We start from the raw sequence: 19,492 nt of genomic DNA, 5'->3' as shown, positions 1-19,492 counted from the left end.
AATTTGTGAAATCTATGGCAAATTGAATCCCAAATATACTCAGAGATGATCTTGACTTTCTCTGTAACTCTGCCACAACATGCTAGGTGTTTAAGGCCTACATGGGAAATACACTAATTAGTTGCGTAACCTTTAAGCAGAAATAAATGAGAACAGAAGATCACCACTGAAAATATAAAAGTCAAAATCTCTAAAAAAAAAGTAATATGCAGATGGAATTTTCACTAAAAAATAAAAGATTAATGTAAATGTTGGATAAGGCACTCCCTTACTACCTTTGAAGTGGTTCTCTTTTACCTACTTTGGGATCCAAAGTTAAGCAAATTTCTTCACATTGCTTCAAGTCAGTTATATTGCCAAGATGAAAATCTGAATTCAAATTCCTAATCTATATGCCTATAATTGCTGCTCCACATATTTATCTATACCTGAAAACTGAATTAATTGGACCGTGCATGACAAAGATTTTGTTTCTGTTCACAGGATCTGACAATACTATTTTAATAGCAACACCAAAATTGTCAACTAGATGCGGGAAGGCCATGGCAGGAAAGATGAACTGTGCTTTCTTCCTTATGACTAGGGAAGAGTCCTACAGTGTTCATAGCATTTCATCTAGAGGGTTCTAATTTTCTTAGATATGACTAAAATGCCCATAATGATAATTAAAAGTTTTGTCTTAGTCCTGTCAAGCTATTATGATAAACTAGTATAAAGTGGGTAGTTTACAAACAACTGAAGCTGGTTTCTCATAGTAAGAGATCAAGGCACTGGTAAGCTCGGTGTCTGGTAAGGGCCTGCTTCCTGGTACTTTGCTGTGTCCTTACATGAAGGTGTTCACTCGGGCTTCTTTCTGGCACTGATCCCATTCAGTCACCCCCCCATTCACCCCACCACCTAATACTATTACTTTAGAAGTTGGGATTTCAACACAGGAATTTTGAGGACACAAAGATTCAGTCCGTGGCACACCTATTCAGATTTCAAATATTCTACTTCCTCTGTTTGTCATCAAGCTAAGAGGATTCTTTTGTATCTTCACAAAATCCAATCACTGAATGTCTAAAAATCAGTAATGTAGCAGAAACTAGAAAAAACTCTTTCTTAAAAATTATTATTCTGTTAACATTAAACTAGAACAAAAATATTGATACCTTTCATTTATAGAATAGGTTTAGTATTTCTAAGCTCTTTTGTATTTTGGTTTCATTTTATTCTTACTGATGTTTTATTATAAAAGGCAACTGCATTATTACATTTAAATACAGTTACAATTTCTCTCCACCAAACCCACCAAATGCCCAATGTTTTTTTGAAGCCTATTCAGGCTTCCCAAGTTGTCACAGTTTTCTTTTTGCATCTCTTACATTCATTATTCCCTTAATACTCATTATTTAATATTCTTGTCTTTCTACTCTCCCAGAAAGTTTAATCCTTCAAATTCTATTCCCATTTTATTTTGCTTTGCTTTAATAAGAAACCTAAATATTAACTTTAAAAAGGCACTGTCTGACCACCATATATAAATGTTAACTTTTCATTCTCTTCTTATGGTCTTAATGACTAACTCCCTTTTTTCTTACTATAGCACCAAAAAAAAAAAAAAAAATACTAAGAATTGCCATTTTTTCCACCTTTTCTACAGCAAGACACAATCTCTCTGGACCTGGAACTCTGTATTGACCTTTAGCCATCTGGCTGTCACCGTGTTAGGCAAAACTGATTACCACACAGGAATTGTTGGAGGAAAGCAGCAGATAGGTGAAGAGACAGTTGCACTACAATATTGCAAGTGCTATCCTGAGAGTTTGGAAAGGTGTTCTAGAAAAGCAGAATGAGAAAGGTCAAACTCTACTGAGCACAATCAGGGAAAGACTCATGAAAGAGATAACAGTTGAAAAGTAAGGAAAGTCCAGGGGAAAAAGAAAGAAAGGGAGGTTCCACCACTCAGAGGAAGCAACACACTCAAAGGCCCAAAGGCACAGCAGAACAGGATGCAATCAAGGACACGGAAGTCACAGTTCCCCTTGTCCTGCTTCCTGCACCCCCTGTGAATTTGCTTTCATGCAGTCACATTGCTGTTACATAAATGTACATCTCCTTTGATACTGCTTTGCTAATCCTTCTGTGACTTCCCTTTTTAAGTCTGTAGCCTTTATCCTTTACTGTGGCTTTACCTTCATAGGTTGCCCTTTGTATTTCCAAAAATCTTTCCAAGTGAGATGACCCTTTCCAAGAGTCTGTCAAAGGGCCAGTTGTGTTTAAGCTGGGCCCTCCCATGTCTACTATTGAAATTCTTCTTGCTCATGAAGATGAGGAGAGCCAGGAACATTCCCAAAGCAGGTCTTTTTCCTCTCGCTACACATTCATGCTCACACATCTAGACCACATTTTCCAGCAATCCATTCTCCACTCTAGCTGGCATATTTCTTTTATTGAGTATCAAGAAGCCCCAAGCCACTTCTTTCTGATGTGTTCATCTTACTCTATACTGTATTGAAAAATGCTTTGTTATAAAATTTGAGTCTGCTTCTAAGTTTTGGCACACTTTGTCTACTCTATTACATAGTTTTACTGCAATAATGATTTCTCTATACCTGTAATTTTATTTGTGCCTCCAAGTTTTGCAGCTAGCTCTTTTCTTCCTGTGACTTAATCCTTCCTCTCATATCAGCCCTCCTTTTTATTCTTTTTTCTAAAACTTGGGTGTCCCAAGAGAAAACATGTTTTGTTGTTGCTTGTTTGGGTTTTGGTTTGGTTTGGTTTTTGGCCTTCTCCTGTATGTGATTTGCACTTGCCTTTGTGCCTTTCCTTGTTTCTCAGAATGCTCTCCTTTTTTCTTAGTACTTTCTTTATTCCTCTATAGATTTCAGACACAGGCCTCTCTTCTTGGATACTTGTTTTTCATGTGCATACATTATCTTCTTCAGAAATTTCTATCTTAGTTCTTGCTGTAATACATCCAAACTCCTGCTGTCCCTTCAAATCCAATTTAAAAGAAACAAACATTACATAACTTTTTAATATTTTCCTACAGTCAGTCAAGAGTAGGTTCCTCCCTACATCCACCCATCCCAAAGTACCCAATGGCAACCCATTTTAGGGGCCACCTACCCCCAAAACACATGCCTTCCTTTCTTACTAATCCCCCTATGCTCTCTTTCCCTTAACTGAGACTTTTCTCCAGGTACTTTCTGCTACACAAAACATGCAAAGGACATCTCTGGTTCTCCCAACAATAATCAGGACCTGTTCCCTTAACAATAGTTAGGTCTCATCTCTGCTTGATTCAAAGCTACTAAAAGATAGAGTAAACATGTTCACCTGTATAGCCTTCTATTTCATACCTTACATTGTCCTGTTTTAATACCAAATCTCTCTGGGGCTGTGAATAGATCTTCTGTACATCATAGTTTGGGACTGTCATTTGTTTGGTTAATTGGTTAGTTTTTCAATGAATTCGCCATATGATCTATGCCTGACTGAATCCTGAAGGGAACAAGCAGCCTTTCGCTTCAGCATGCTTGAAGGAAATCGCAACACCTCCCGTTTTCCTCTCAGTACAATCTACAAAACATTTCCATTTTCCTCTGTCACCTGAGGTTCACTTCAAACTCCCTATTCCTGTGGATCTGAATGACTGCAAATACATATCCTGGGCTCTTCTTAGTTAAATAACCAGAGTCCCACCACAGAGTCCCTGGTGAGGCTACAGCTCTCATCTCTCTTGAAGTGAATCCAAAATCTCTTTGAAAAGCTTTCCTCGTGGTTCCCCGAGTGGTTGATTTTCCTTATCTCCTCTCTTCCTTCTGTCTTCTTGTTAATAGAAGATGAAATACACAAGCCAGCATGTTCTTTTTGTTTACTCTCTTTCTCAAGCTTTTTCCCTCTGTTCCTTTCTCTACATCTTCCTTCTGCCTTGCCTTCCTAACCCCAGTTCCTCTCCTTTATTTTTCGCTCTCTTCTTTATAATTACAAGGCTCCCTTTGCTACAGATGGGCTCCGTAGCCAGCAGAAGCCAGAAGAGAAACCAGGTTTGGTTCCCTCTCCCATCCCTAACCCTGCTTTTCAATGGCTTGTTTCTCTTTACCAGCTTCCATATGACTTGCATTAGTTCATGCTAAGTTATTTCTGTCACTTTCTTTTTTGGGCCTCTTCTCCATGACCTTAGAGTCCCCTTGGTGTACAGATGGACCTCTCATAACTCCAAAAATAGATAAAACAGCTATTACTTACCCATTTTAATGGGGGGAGAAGCACTTGTTCATTATGTCCCCAGGAGCTGGTTGGTGGCAGAGCTCTGGTCTGCTGAGCATTCACCTCCCTCTTTTCCCACCCCTCTGCTGACAAGAAGGAACACTTGTGCAGCAGCAGCAGCATCTCAGGATTGTGGTCATCGCCATTCCTCCCAGGGTTTCTTCTTGGTTACAATCTGCTATGCTCCTACCTCTAAAAAAGGAAAAGTGTTCTTTGGATAGAATACCTCTATGAAGACCACATTCCCCCGTAATATCTCAAAAGTTCGTGAGGATGCCAGAACTTCAGGCTACCAGGTCGGCAGTCTTTGTGTATGATTAGTAAAAATTCAATGTCGCTGTCAGTAAGCCTCTCTATAAATCACAGATATACTCTGCCACTAGAGACGACACTTCCCGGGGTCAAAGTGTCAAACAACATTATTCAAGGATTATCTATCTAGAATTGGTTTTCACAAGGCTCCAGGATTAATGGCATATTTTTTTAAATACCTCTTTTATAGCTGCATGGATCCAATCCTTATGGCAATTGACAAATATATGTTCCTATATTTCAAAATTACTTGGTATCCACATTTACATTTTAACAGAGGATAACACTGGTTCCCATAACCCAGGTCACTATTTGGAAAAGATCACTTTACCTCCAAGCCTTAAAGTCAGATAAGAACAAAAGAAATTGAACATTTAAAGTTAAGTTGGATGCAAGAAATCAAGGATATATCATTGATGGGTGAGAGTGTGAAAGGGACAAAGCAACTGGATTAAAATAATGGATAGCTTGAGAAGCAGTCCAAAGAAGAACTCTTCCCTCCTTTTCACATGTTCATAGGTGCTTTGTCATTTATTTGGATTCCCACTCAGCCTTTTACCAAAGCTATGACACATACTACCATATTCTCCATTTTTTCCCATGTCCACATATTTAGATAAATCTTCCATAACACAAGGAATTAAAATGTAATACCATAATGGGTGCTGTGTCACCTCCCCCCAGGGAGCAAAACGGTGTTTCATATTATTTTAAGAACTACTAGAAATGTAAAGAGAATGAATGGTAGAATCACAGACACCTTAGCAACTATAGCATGAGGAATCCGAAAGGGAAACAGAACACTAGCATCCCCACTGATGGTCACCTACCCCAGGAGGCCACGCCTGACTTCCTGTATTGTCACTGTTCTTTATCTACCACCCCTGGTGCACACCACACCCAAATTCCAAAGACAGAAAGCTCTATGAGATTAGGCATGGATTCTCACTCATCACTGAAACTATCTCATCCACCATGGAGCCCAACATGTGTGAGGCTATCCATATTTATTAAATGAAAAATTGAGCAAAGCCAACAAAGTTGTCCAGAAAAAAAAGAAATTTTTTTCTCAGCTTTATTAAGGTCTAACTGAAAAATAAGAATTATATATACACATATATGTCATTCATCATGATTATTTTAAAATATGTACACATTATGAAGAGGTTGCATCAAGTTCATTAAAACATCTATTACCTTATATGCTTATCATTTATGTATGTGGTAAGGACACATTTGTATTCCAGCATTTAGGAGGCTGAGACAGGAGAACTGCAGTTCACAGACAGCCTCAGCTACCTAGTGAGAACTTTTGCAACTCAGTGAGACCCTGTTTCAAAATAAAGAATAAATAACAGAGCTGAGGTATAGCTCAGAGATAGAATACTCCTGTCTTCCATTCCTGGTACAAAAAAAAAATTCTGTAATTTGTGATAAGTCTTATAAATCATTTTGAATATAATAAAAATTACTGAACTATTTAACTTAAAAGGATGGATTTGTTAGAATTTGAAAAAAAGATCTACTGTCTTAGCAATTTTCAACTATGCATTATTATTAAGTATAGTCCCCATGCCGTACAGTAGATCTCCAGAAAATTTATTGTATCTGAGACTTTGTACCCTTTGACCAACATCTCTATTTCCCCCGCCTACCTCAGCTCACATTTTTCTCTTTGTCTCCATGAGTTCTCAGTTTTGTAAGATCATGCAGTATTTGCCTCTCTGTGTCTGGCTTATTTCACTTGCATTATTTTCTCTAGGTTCAGCTATGTTGCCACAAATGACAGGTTTTTTCTTTGTAAAAGCTGAATAGTGTTACATTGTGTGCATACTTATAAATACATATATTTATCAGTACTAAAAAACAAAATTATACATATTTATAGAATACCAAATGACATTTTAATATACATATATAGTGTATAGTGTTTACATCAGGTTAAACATGTCTATCTCATCATTTGTTATTCCTTTAGAAAAAAAATATGAGACTCAAAATCTTCTAACTTTAAATATATACACATTATTGTTATCTATAGTCACCATGTTATGCAATAGTCCACCAGAAATTCTCACTGTTATCTAATGATAACTTAGTACCCATTGATATGAGGACTCTTTTGACAAATATATTTTTAAGACTCATCATCTCTACTTTCCACTCTAAATTGACAAAGTCCTTTACTTCCTCCATAGTGGTCCTTTCTAGTACATGTTTCTATAATGGCACTTATGATTGTGTGTTGAATTTTTGCTTATAGGCTGAGTAATCCCAGCATAGAATAAGTTTCTTGGGAGTGAGGACAAGTTTTAATAATCCTCTGCTACTAATACATTGCACCATGACTGACATTGAAAACACAAAATAAGAGTTTGATAAACAGAATTAATTACATATATGACTTAGCTTTGCTCATTTTCTACAAACCGTAGAATAATAGATGAATCACTAATTATACTTCCAAAAACAATTTAGCATCAATTCTCTCTCCTTTTTTTTTTTTTTTCAGTATTGGGGATTGAACCCAAGGGCATTCTACCTCCAAGCTCCACCCTGAGCCCTATTTTTTATTCTTTATTTCCCCAGCCCTATTTTTTATTCTTTATTTTGAAACAGGGTCTCACTGAGTTGCAAAGGGCCTCAATAAGTAGCTGAGGATGGCTGAGAACCACAATCCTCCTGTCTCAGTCTCCCAAGTGCTGGGATTAAAAGCGTGCACCACCACCACCCCCCAGTGTTCATTCACTTTTTGCTTTGGTTATATCAAGGTAGATTGCAGCCACAAAGAACAAAAAGAAGTAATGCAGAAGATAAGTGTATTCTTGTTCAATAAGATAAAGAAGTTCTAGATTGGCAGGCCATGCTGTGCTTTTTTGAAACATCAGAAATTCTGGTTAACAAACCCTTTGCCACCTTCAGCACTTCGTTCCCAAGGTCCCCCTGAGGTCATTGTCTCAGAGAGAAGGGACAGAAGACCATGGTAGGAAGGACTTTGGGGACTAGTTAGCTTTACAATTGGTGCACAACACTCTGTTAACATTCCATTAGTAGAATCCATTCTCATCACTACATTTAACTAAAAGAACAGCTGGAGGATGTGGTGTAGCTGTGTGAAAAAGAAAATGGGTTTTGATAAAGATGTAGCAGTCTTTTCCAGAATTGAGCACTCAATGAACATATTGTCATTCTTTGTCTCAATAAATACATATTGATCATCTCCTATGTGCTAGCTACTCTGTATATAGATAAAAGGTACTACATAATCAAAGGAGATAAAATCCAGTAATCACACGAATTGAAATATGATTATAAACTAATATATATTTCAAAAGAAGAATACCAGCAGCTACTAAAGAATGTATAAACGGGTTTGGGAGTACATCTCAGTGGTAGAGCATTTTCCTAGCATGCATGAAGCCCTGGGTTCAATCCCCAGTACCAGAAAAAAATATGTGCACACATAGGCATTCATACAAGTGTCTAACTTAACCTAAATAAGTGAATTTGATGCAAGGTCTGAAAGATGCGTAAAAGTTAACTAAATAAAGGTAAGGGTGTCAAGAAGGTAGAATGTGTCAAACAAAAGGAAAAGTTTATGGGCAGCCGCTGCGAGTCCAGGAGACAGGGCATAGTTAAGGATATGCGTAAGGCTGTAGTGGAGGGAAGGGGATGGCATGAAATGAAGCTAAGGAGGAAGCAGGAAATAGAACTCGAAGAATATTATACCTGATAATAAAGATTTTGAGTTTCTGTCCTGGGAGACAAGAGACCTACATAAACATTTTAAGTGAATTTGTTACTTAAAATTTAACTCTGTCAACTGTATACCTGGGGTAAATTTAAGAACAATTAAAAGACTATTGGACTAGGTGATAAAGATTGGTTTCATCTAAAGTGAACCCCATCTGAGAGATATTTAATAGATTAAATTAGAACTCTAAAGTTATCTGTCAATAATAATGTCCAGTTGTCTGGCTTGAGCAGCTAGTTGGATCCTGGTACCATTCCTTGAAATAGAGTGAACCAGGTTTAGTACAATCTGATGAACTGATAGTATCTGATCATAAATTCAGATTTTGGCATGTGATCCTAAAATGTGTGTGTGAAACAAGTAGGCTTATGGATATATGCGTCTGGGGCTTAGATAAGAGATCTACACTACATATATAAACTTGGAAGTCACTTCCATATTGTAACTGAAGTCAAGAACTGGAATAAGATTAGTTTATGAGGAAAAGAAGTGGGCTAGAACAAAACATTGAGAAAGTAGACAAAACGCAAGTGGCCAGAGAAGCAGAAAAAAACTAATCAGGAAAGCATTGTATTGAGAGTTCATGGTAATGAGATCTGAAAAAAATATTTATGCCTCAGTAATATGAATATCATTTGGAACCCTAGCAGCAGCCATTTCAATAGAGAGAAATCAGTGGAACATGAAGAAATAGAGACAGTGACTGCAGCCAATTTCTTTAAGAAATTTGGCTTTGAAGAGTGATGGAGGCACATAGCACAACCTAGAGAAGAGAGTGGTTGAAATGGGATATATAACCCAGGTATATTCTACCTTTGAGCTACATCCTCACACTCAACACTTTTTATTTTTTATTTTGAAACAGGATCTCACTAAGTTGTTAAGGCTAGCCTTGAACCTGAGAGCCCCCTGTTTTAGCCTTCCAAGAACTGGGATTGCCGGCATGTGCCACCATGTCCAGCTTTGCTACTTAATTTTAATAGGCATTTTGATTTTCTATTTCCACCATTCTTATTTTGGTTACATCAGAATATCTATTTTTCTGTTGTTAATTATTATCTCTAATAGGTCTATAAACCTGTCTCTTAATCAAGCTTGAAACTAAAGCTATCATGAGAAAATTTATGGAAATCAGATTTAAAATTAAATTACATGGATTTTATGCTGCTAAAAGAGTAATACCCTTTAAGCTGCTAAAAGGGTCAAGGACGTTGTATGTGTGCGCCTTGCACCTAGACCACTCTTGCCCTCTTGTGAATGAAGTTTGTCTCAACTCTTTACTGTTCATCACTCACATCTCAGCCCAAGAGTGCTTTCTTGTCTACAGCCCTTCCCCATCCCCTACATGAGGTTCAAAAGGGAGAGATCAAAGACTTGTCTTAAAGCTATATTTACACAACAAGCACATTGGTTTTACAAATGAGTGTGCAACTTAGATGGCTTGGTTAAATTGATAAAGATTATTGAGGGACTAAACCTCCAGTTAAAGCCTCTTTCTCTATAGTTCCACTACTAATTTCTGGTCCATTTCAGCCATCTCCTCCCATAGCATTTCTGCCTATTTCTATGCTACAGTCAACACATTATATTGTTACCCATTGCTGTATTTATGTTAGTCAGCTTTTAATCACTTTGACCAAAATGCCTGACAAGAACAACTTAGACAAGGAAAGATTTATTGGGGTTTATAGTTTTGGAGGTTTTAGTCCACAGTCACCTGGCTTCATTGCTTGGGGGAAGATCTGAGGTGAGACAGAATATCATCACAAAAGGCCTTACCAGGCAGAGGGGAAGCAAAGAAGGAAAAAGAAAAGGGAGGGCCACAGATAAGACACAGTGCCCAGGGACACACTTCCAGTGGCCTACTTTCTGCAGCCATGTCCTGCTGCCTACAGTTTCTACCACCTCTAAGTAGTCCATGCAGCTATGAATGGATTGATTCACTGATAAGGTCTGAACTCTTGTGATCCAAACACTTCCCAACTTTCCAAAAGCCCCACCTCTGGATATGACTGCTTTGAGGACCACGCCTTCAACATATGATCCTTTGTGAGACATTATAGATCTAAACCATGACAGTGCCCATAGAGCTGAACTCAAGCTTAGTAGTCTAGGGTGGAACTCAATAATTCCTTTTTAATTTCCAAAATGCATAATTGAATAAATACAAACATAAGGGATCATATAATGCCCGCACAAAATAAATGTTCAAAGACATAATATACTGTCTCATTCACCTGAACAATTTGCTGTACATTTGTACACTAGAACAAATTCAGTCCTTTTAGCCTGGGTACATTTCATAGCAACATTTCACACTGTGACCATCTGGCCCATTAGATGTAAATACCGATTTGGCAGATACTTCAGGGGTATGAGAGTAGATGTGGGAATAAAATGAACTTGAAAAATATTACTACCCAAAAGATATATTTAAAGCTACCCATTCTCTTATTAAAATTAAAAATCTGGCATTGTCCTTCTTAAAAGGACATTTTAATAATCTTACAAATGGAAAATATGCAAATGGCCTACATCTCCATTAGCCTTCTATTTGTTTCTCACCTCTAAATAGAATCCCAACCTCAAAAAAAGACATTTACTCATCAGCAAATCTATTGCCAATTTAACACATAAGACAATCTTCTTACAATTAACATAAATAGAATATGTCCTTTTAAAATGTCATAGCATAAGTCCATTCAGGTACCCTTTTAAAACTCATTCAAAGATACATAGTGCCTCCAACAAATGTATGAACTTAGCCCCATTGACAAAGGCCACTACAGTGAGCCCTTCTTTTTTTACATAAAATGATTGATGGTGTTATAGAAGCCACCAAATAAACATTCATTTTAAATCAAGTCTTTTTTAATCCATTGGCGATGACCTTTACTCTAATATCTATAGTGCATTTCACAAACAAAAGGTATTGCTGTAGTTGTCTGTAAAATCATTAATTTGTATCTCCTCTATTCAGTGGCTGCTTTAAAAAAAATAATGGTATTATCAAGCTGCTCAGAACAAAAATGCCTTTTGATTGCCAGCTCCATATTCTAAAAGAGCAGGTTAATTTCTCTGAATCTCACAGTTGGAACTTTCTAACTCTAACTGGCAGCTCCAGCTAGTGATCAAGGCAGTTGACTAAAATAAATTATACATAAAGCTGAAATTACTAATAGTAATAAGGCCCCTTCATGAGATAATCACACCAGCAAAAGCACTCATCTGTTGGCTGTAACTCTACAGGGTCTTGAAATTATCTTATAAAAACTACACTTCCAGAAATGTTGTTTCTAGTTTCATGACAAGGTTAACATGGCAGTGTTTGTAGTACTAGGCACAAAAGAGGAGCTCCAAATAAATCTATTAGTTGACTTGTGTTGATTAAATTAGACACATTGTTGATAGAATACCAGCATCCATACTGTTTGCAAAGCAAAAGACTGGTGAGGTTCATTTCAAAATAGACAGCCTACAATTATTTAGAAGCCTTTATTATGTACTCTGAGCTAGGCATAGAAAGGTAGTATGTAGTGCAAATCTTGCTCTTCTAGAATTTAAGGTAAGTTGAAGCCACATATGCAAAGTAAAAAGGAAGCATATAATCTGTGGGCGCCAAAGCATTGACCATAAATAAATTTCTAGCATAAATCCATAAGTAAGAAGATGCCTTATTAAACATATAGAATGGCAAGGGCTTGATGGTTAGGAGTTATTTCATCAGCAAAAGATAATAGAGGCATTGCAGGTGGATTTCTCAACTGAGTAAAATTCTGGTGATGGGAAGGGATGTAGCTCATGGAGAGGAAGTGATTCCTATGGTGAGCTCCCAATCTTGGCACCATTATGACCAAGGTATTTACTATCTTGGCTGTCCAAAATGGCTGATAGCTGATAAACGAGTCCTCAGTATCACCCTCAGCTAAAGACACCCTGACCCTAGATGTGTGGGCAGCCAATACCTTATGTTCTAAAGATTCTGGGTTGTAAAGTCTCATCCCTGTTGCCCAATTCAAAACATCTCTGAGGAGCCATACAAGCTCCCCAAAGGATTAAATAAAAGTCTTTGATGTACTGTATCACAGCCCAGCAACCTCACTGGTACAGTCCTTCCCCTCTCTACCCCACAGGTGTTGACCCAAAGGACACACTCCAATAAACCTAATACTTCAAAATCTCTAAGTCCGCTTCTCCAGAAAACCCAGTTATGACAAAAGAGGCTATTGAGAAGACCAGTTGTAGGGAATCTGTATTTATTCAAAAGGCACTATTCTAATGCTGGGAACATAGCAGGGAGAAAAACACATCTCTTCTCTCATGGGTCTGACATCTTGGTGGTGAAACCTAAATCATCATAGAAGGTCAAGTTATGATGCGTGCTAGGACATAAAAGAAGCAGGGAAAGAGAATAGGTAATATGTGTGTTTAAGTGTCTATTGGACTACTTTATATAGGTCTCCATAGAAAAGCTCTCTAAGATTAAGAAGGAGATCCTATAGAGGAACAAATAAGGCAACCTAACTGAGGGGATGAGAGGGGGAAAGAGGGAAACTCTCTAAAGCACATGATGTACTTAAACATATCAAAGTCAATCACTAAACCAAGCATGGGAAGAAAGGATGGGGAGGGAATGGGATGGAGACTGGGTATGGGCTAATTGAATGGTGTGTGCATGTATGTCTCCACAAGTCTTTTATCCCATTAAGATGTATGACTACGTGCACCAATTAAAAAAATTAAAAAAAGAAAAGCTCTCTAAGGAGGTGACTTCTAAGCAGAAAGACAAATAAACTAATAGAATAATGCATAAGGAAATGGATCTATAATGGAATCTATATGGAATAGATATGGGATCTATATCTAGGGGAGAAATACTTCAAATAAGATAAACAATGTAGATCTGTTGTAGAATTGTGCATCACATGTTTTGGGAAAAAATGAGATCAGAAGAGTATTAGGAGATGAAGCCGTTGGTTCACATTTTAGTGTATGAAATCTGTGTAATTCTGAGTGAAATGAGAAGATACTGAAGGGCTCTAAATAGGATTGTCCTCTGATCATATTCCTACTTTGAAAGGATCACTCTTTCTTTTAACTAAGGAATAGTCTGGTATAAAGCAAGAGTGGATGGGGAGAGATTAGTAGGAGGCTGTTACATAAGTGTAAGTAAAGAATGATGATGGTGTGGAAATAGAGATACCACTGGTCATGGTTTGCCTCAGATTGAGGGCATTTCCTGTGGAGTCCTGAGAAAATTAGAATAGTTGATTACCGAGTTTAAACTGGTATAAAAGCCCTATAAGTGGGAAGAGTTAGTCAGATTCAGGTAGAGGAGGCAGAAGGTAGAGGAGGCAGAAAAATGGATGAAAGGGTTTAGACAGGTAAGACAGAAGCAAAGTACAGGTATTTTTAGAGTCAGGAAGAGGGATTTGGATCTTGAAAACATCGGTTTGACATTGGTATACAGCCTGCATTGGAAACACTAAAACTAAATGGCTCTTTTATCATAGTATTAAAAAAAAATAACATTAGTGGTTAGAGCTTAATCTCAACTAACATGGAGCTCATTGTGAGGATGGAAGTCCTGGGGACAGTGGTCTGAGGCCAGAGAGTCGAATGATGAAGGCAGTGATACGGAATTGGAAGTAGAGGCAGTATAGCTTAAGGCAGAGTCGTGTTGATGATGAAAGAACAGAATGAAAGAAAAAATCCATTCATTCGGAGACATATTTAACAACAAAAAAAGAAACATCAATTTCTTATAGGTTAAATTAATAAAGAAAACAGAGAAGGGGAGTTGGCCACTACTCTTAGATTAGTGACACTGAAAAAGACAGGGGTATTGGAAACAGACAGGGGTATTGAGCATTCAAGAGGAGGACAATTTTTAATTATCCCAAATTTAGCTAAAGGTACAATAATTTAAAGTGAGAATGAATGATCCAAGAGGATCACTGTAGTGGCCTTTGTCAATGGGGCTAAGTTCATACATTTGTTGGAGGCACTATGTATCTTTGAATGAGTTTTAAAAGGGTACCTGAATGGACTTATGCTATGACATTTTAAAAGGACATATTCTATTTATGTAGTAAACAACACGTGATTTTGTGTCAAAAGAACCTGCTTTGATTCTTCACAGATATTTAAGTAAACTTCTCTAAATTCTGAATTTCAGAGTAGTTATTTATAAATGGATATAACAGTACCAACTTCACAAGGCCATTGTGGGAAAAAACTAGAAATTTTAAGGAGCTTTATAAGGACCTTCAATATAGATTTTGGTATCTTTTTTCCTCAAATTTTTCAAGAACTTTTTTTGTTCCCCCCATCATAACCTCAAATAAATTCCTTTTTTCTTTAGAAAATAGTAGTTTATAGAATTTTGTAACAATACAATATTGAAAATTAAATGCCTACATATCGCTGTCCAGTTGTCTTCCTTCCAAACTGACATATAAAATTATGAGAGTTTGATGTAGAACTGTCCACATAAAACTCTCAGACCATTCCACTTCTTTTATGTAGATGATAAGGTAAAGTAAAACCTTCACATGCTATAACAAGATAGTAGGACAGAGATGCCTTTCCTAACCAGAAACAGTCAGTGAAAGATGTCACCAGGAAAAAGACAGTATTTGTTTCCTACGGTTCATACTGGTATGAGGCTAAATCTAAGTGGCACCACACTTACTCATGTAAGCCACAGATATTAAATGTGACAAATAGAGCATCCATTCAAGGGATGATACCACAGTCCAGTAGTCCAGAGTCCTGACACATGACCTTCATACAGGTGCTTCAAGGCCATGAGGCAGTAATAACTCTTTAATTCACACAAACTTTGAATCCCCATACATGGTCCACAACATGTGACAAACACATTTTGATCACATTTGCAGTTGTTCTCAATCAGTGGATCACAGATCAATTGTATAAAAAAAATATTGCCCTCGTTCTCAAGATCTTTATTTTAGAAAATTATGAAAGCTGATTTTTAAAGTACTGGGAAGGGTAAGTATATGCTCATGCCAGATAGTTTATACTCAATATACTCTCAAAAGTTTGTATAAACTGGGTATTTCCCTGGAAATTAGCTTTCTCTATCTTGATGCTGTGGACATAAATTTCAGGAAAAAGGCAGTCACTAGCCTTAAAATAGCTTTTTACAAAATTAAAACTTCAAAAAGTAATCTGAGTTAGTTAATGTGAAAATACATATTTAATTTGGCATACCGATTATGGTAATTTTATGAGCAAATGAAATTTTTCCATGTTAAAGTCTCTAAATTAATGAATTAAATATGGATCTGTAAAAGATTCTAAAATAAGCACTTTTCTATATTTTCCTCCTTAAATATCCTTTTTTTCTTTTAAACATTCATTCTTCCTCCATCCCATAGCTTTTAAATTACAGGTAACTTTACATGTTTCTCCTGCCTAAGTTATGGTTTTGTAAACCCTATAAATGCTATTCTCTAAAGCTAAATATTATATAAAATCTTTAAAAGTCCCCACACATTATATTACTAAAGAATGAAGTTATATCAAGAGAAATATAAGTTATAACAGTTCCTGTTTTAAAACAATTGAGATGCCCTGAAGTTGATCATGAAGTAAGATGATGAGCCACAGAAAGAGGTCAGATTTAAGAGAGTGGTCATGTCTGACCTGCCTGTGAAAGGTTAGAGTAACCTGAGCCCACAGCTCAGCAACTCTGGAAGAAGAGCTTAGACCATAGGCAGCCTCCTCACAAAAGAACCTTACTTTAAAGAGCATTTTGAACAATAATTTTGTTCATTTACATTTTTTATCTCATCAAGGTCAGATAAATTTGTCCATATTTTAGATTAATGTCAGTGATAGTAAATCTCTGTATTTTCAAAGATTATAAAGAGCATTCCACTAGACTCTTCAAATGTGTAAATAAATTCTGGGGGGTCAGTAGGCACATGAGGTGAATTACTCTCTATTGTCCATTAGTAATGGACGGGAGCTATGACCTCAGTCATTCAAAACAGGTTTATTATCTATAGTTTTTTACCTATGTGAATTTGAAAATGTGTGGGAAGTTATATCCAGGCAAGAACTCCACCTTCAAAGAGGGTAGAGTCGTGTGGGCAAAATGAGATATGTAAATAATAAGACAAATACAAAATTATTAGTAACATAGATCCATATAGTAAGATACTATGGGGGTCTCAAAAATGAAAGAACTGGGGCCATAAGCATATGTGGTATTGTCTCTGATGGAGCATTACCTAAGAAGACTCCATTTATTTCTCTTACTGAATGCATTACACCTCACCTATAGAAAAATCATATTCTCTCTTTTTTGAAAGATGGATATAATGGGTACTCAAATAGAAGGAATTAAGTTTCCTTACATCATTAAATTACATCTAGGAAGTTATTTCTGTGCTGGAGACTGGCTGATTTAGCACACATGTCAAGTTGTAGATAAATCCAAATATAGTTATCATAACGGTATAATATCTGAAGTCCTTAGTATATGGGCTTCTTCCCTTCACTCCTATGTTGAGTCTATCTGCAAAAGTCTGACTTTGTAAGAGGAAATACTTAGAAATGAACACTGATTTGCTATATAGTAAATTCCCTGTGTTAAATAGCAGTTAGGAGCCTTCTGAATCTGAGGAGAAGGGTTAAAAAACACTCTCTCTCTCTCTCTCTCTCTCTCTCTCTCTCTCTCTCTCTCACACACACACACACACACACACACACACACACACACACACACACACAAATATGAATGCAGGTTCTACTTGTATTGAACAATAGCATGATTCTTAACTAGACACTAATGAGTAAACCTAGAATTTCACTTAAGATGGAGAAATTGATAGGCATTTGATATGGAAAAAATAAAAGAAATAGTTCTATATAAATCAGTTTAGTGCAGCATCAGTTGTTAAAAAATGCCTTGAGTACAAGATTGGTAAATAATTTGGGGGCCTGAAGTATATTATCAATGAAATAACATGAAGAGCTATAAAATTCTTGGCATTGTATAACTATGTGTTTCAAATTTCAGCCTACTGTTTTTATTTTTACAAAGTTTAGGATAAGAAAAAAGAAAGACTTCATTTGAAATGAGTAATACCGAAAGTACCAAAAGTTATATATTTTGTTGTATTTCAGCTTTTAAGAATTTAAAGTTTTTCAGCCGGGCGTGGTGGCGCACGCTTGTAATTCCCACACTTGGGAGGCTGAGACAGGAGGATCTCATGGGTTCGAAGCCAGCCTCAGCTACTTAGTGAGACCCTGTTTCCAAATAAAATATATATAAAAGGTCTGGGAGTATAGCCCGGAGGTAGAAAGCCTCTGGGTTCCACCCCCAGTACCACCAAAAAAAAAAAAAAAGAATTTAAAGTTTTTCATCAATAAGTAGAATTTAATAGAACTTATCTGTACGTCTTTCCCCCCAAGCCCTAAGTACAGAATATTAGACATAATCCTATTGGAAATTTACAAAGACAAAAATTAATTAGGTTAATTCTACTAAGCAGGTTTTAAGCCTTTACAAAACTCTTTAATAAAGTTTTGAAATGTTACTGAGTATTTCAGCACTATTCAGTGAACAATCTCTGAAACAGTCATTTTGGTCTCATTTCCAGTTCCACTGAATTATAGCTATAACTAAAGGATGGTAAAGTATAAATGGTCATTTAAAAAAAAGAAAAAACTTGTATCACTCTCAATGATACCTTAGTGAATAAAAGACCACTATGTAAATGCCAATGGACCTACAAGTTTTCCGATTTTAATTGTCATAACCGTCCTCTTGAGAAATTTACTGCATATGTATATATAATTTACATCATATATCATATATTATATACAGAGGTATACAATGTATATATAGATATTTGGTTATCTATATATACAGACTGCATTCACCTTTATTCAAAAAAATTACTAATTCTTTTGTATTGGTTTTTGCAGCAAGAGAAACTGGGTGACATCTGCTTCTCCCTCCGCTACGTGCCTACCGCTGGGAAACTGACCGTTGTTATTCTGGAGGCAAAGAACCTGAAGAAGATGGATGTGGGAGGCTTATCTGGTAAGTCCATGGTGATTATTGATTTTCTTAAATGCTGTTTCATCATGGATACCAAATGCATAGCACACATGCTGCGACTCCCCACTCCTTAATTGATCACAGTGCTCTCTCCCATGGTGTCTGGAAGCAGTCTCAGAATTCATCTCAACACTGTGCCCCAGGAAGCCACTCTCAACTTACTGGATTTGGCAGAGAAGATGAAATCTATTTTCTCTCTTCTTAGCCAAAGTATCAATTGTCATTTCTATGGCATTAAAGCTAAAAATTTTTTATTCTCTTCTGAAAGGCAATGATGCCTCTAGCAAAATATAGCTTTGATGTTTTGTTTTGTTTTATTGGCCAAAATTCATCCAGGATATAAAATGTTGTTTTGTCTAAGATGTCGTAGGTATTTGATAGCTTAACATAATTTTATAATACTATTTTATTAAAGGCTCAGCGTTTCAAATATATATTAATAATATCTCTGAGTGAATCCCCATGGTAATGCCTTTAATTCTATGACTTAGAATTGGATTTGGGGAGGGATAGGCTTTTGTATTGAAAAGTCTGTCCAACCCAACCATAATAAAATAGAGTAAGTCAAGTGCTCTCTTCCTCAAAAGCAAAGTCGACTCAAGGACTTGCCATTTCCCTGGTTGAACATAATTTTTTTTCTCCTCTGTGTGATGAAATCAATTATATTTTTAATATTCCAGTAAATCATTAAAGTGTGAGGAATTTTCTTGATATGCCACAAGGTCATCATAAATAGACCATAGTTGCCATTGTTTCTGGCTTTGAATTTACAATGGACATTACTTATCATTCAATGCTTTCTCTAATGAAATTATTGCGAACTTCAAAATGTCACACCAACACATCACAGTGATATTATATTCTAAAGCATAATAGCTAACAAGTATTGAAGTCGAGTTTTCACTTACTGACCCACTGATTTGTCAACCAATATTTCCTGCTTCCTACATTTGTTTCTCTTAATAAATAAGCCACCTGGGGAAACCACACTAATTCTTTCATGCCACTAAGATCCTATTTAGTAATGTCCTGCTTTCATCACCTAATAGCATAACAAAGCAAATTTAAAG

General features: G+C 36.5%; 1 protein-coding gene across 2 annotated transcripts in view; it reads left to right on the top strand.

The window, feature by feature from the left end:
* SYT1 (synaptotagmin 1) overlaps nt 1-19,492 on the top strand; it is a gene marked incomplete at both ends in the record, with an annotated part of 221,712 nt that overhangs the window by 92,534 nt on the left and 109,686 nt on the right. For both annotated transcript variants that reach the window (XM_080705390.1, XM_080705389.1), the window contains one exon: nt 18,287-18,404. In XM_080705390.1, the coding sequence (XP_080561516.1) occupies nt 18,287-18,404 (118 nt within the window). The remainder of the gene's footprint in view (nt 1-18,286; nt 18,405-19,492) is intronic.

This window comes from Muscardinus avellanarius (genome assembly GCF_963383645.1).
Source record: "Muscardinus avellanarius genome assembly, chromosome: 11".
Taxonomy (NCBI): domain Eukaryota; kingdom Metazoa; phylum Chordata; class Mammalia; order Rodentia; family Gliridae; genus Muscardinus; species Muscardinus avellanarius.
This window is presented reverse-complemented; position numbering and strand designations above follow the sequence as displayed.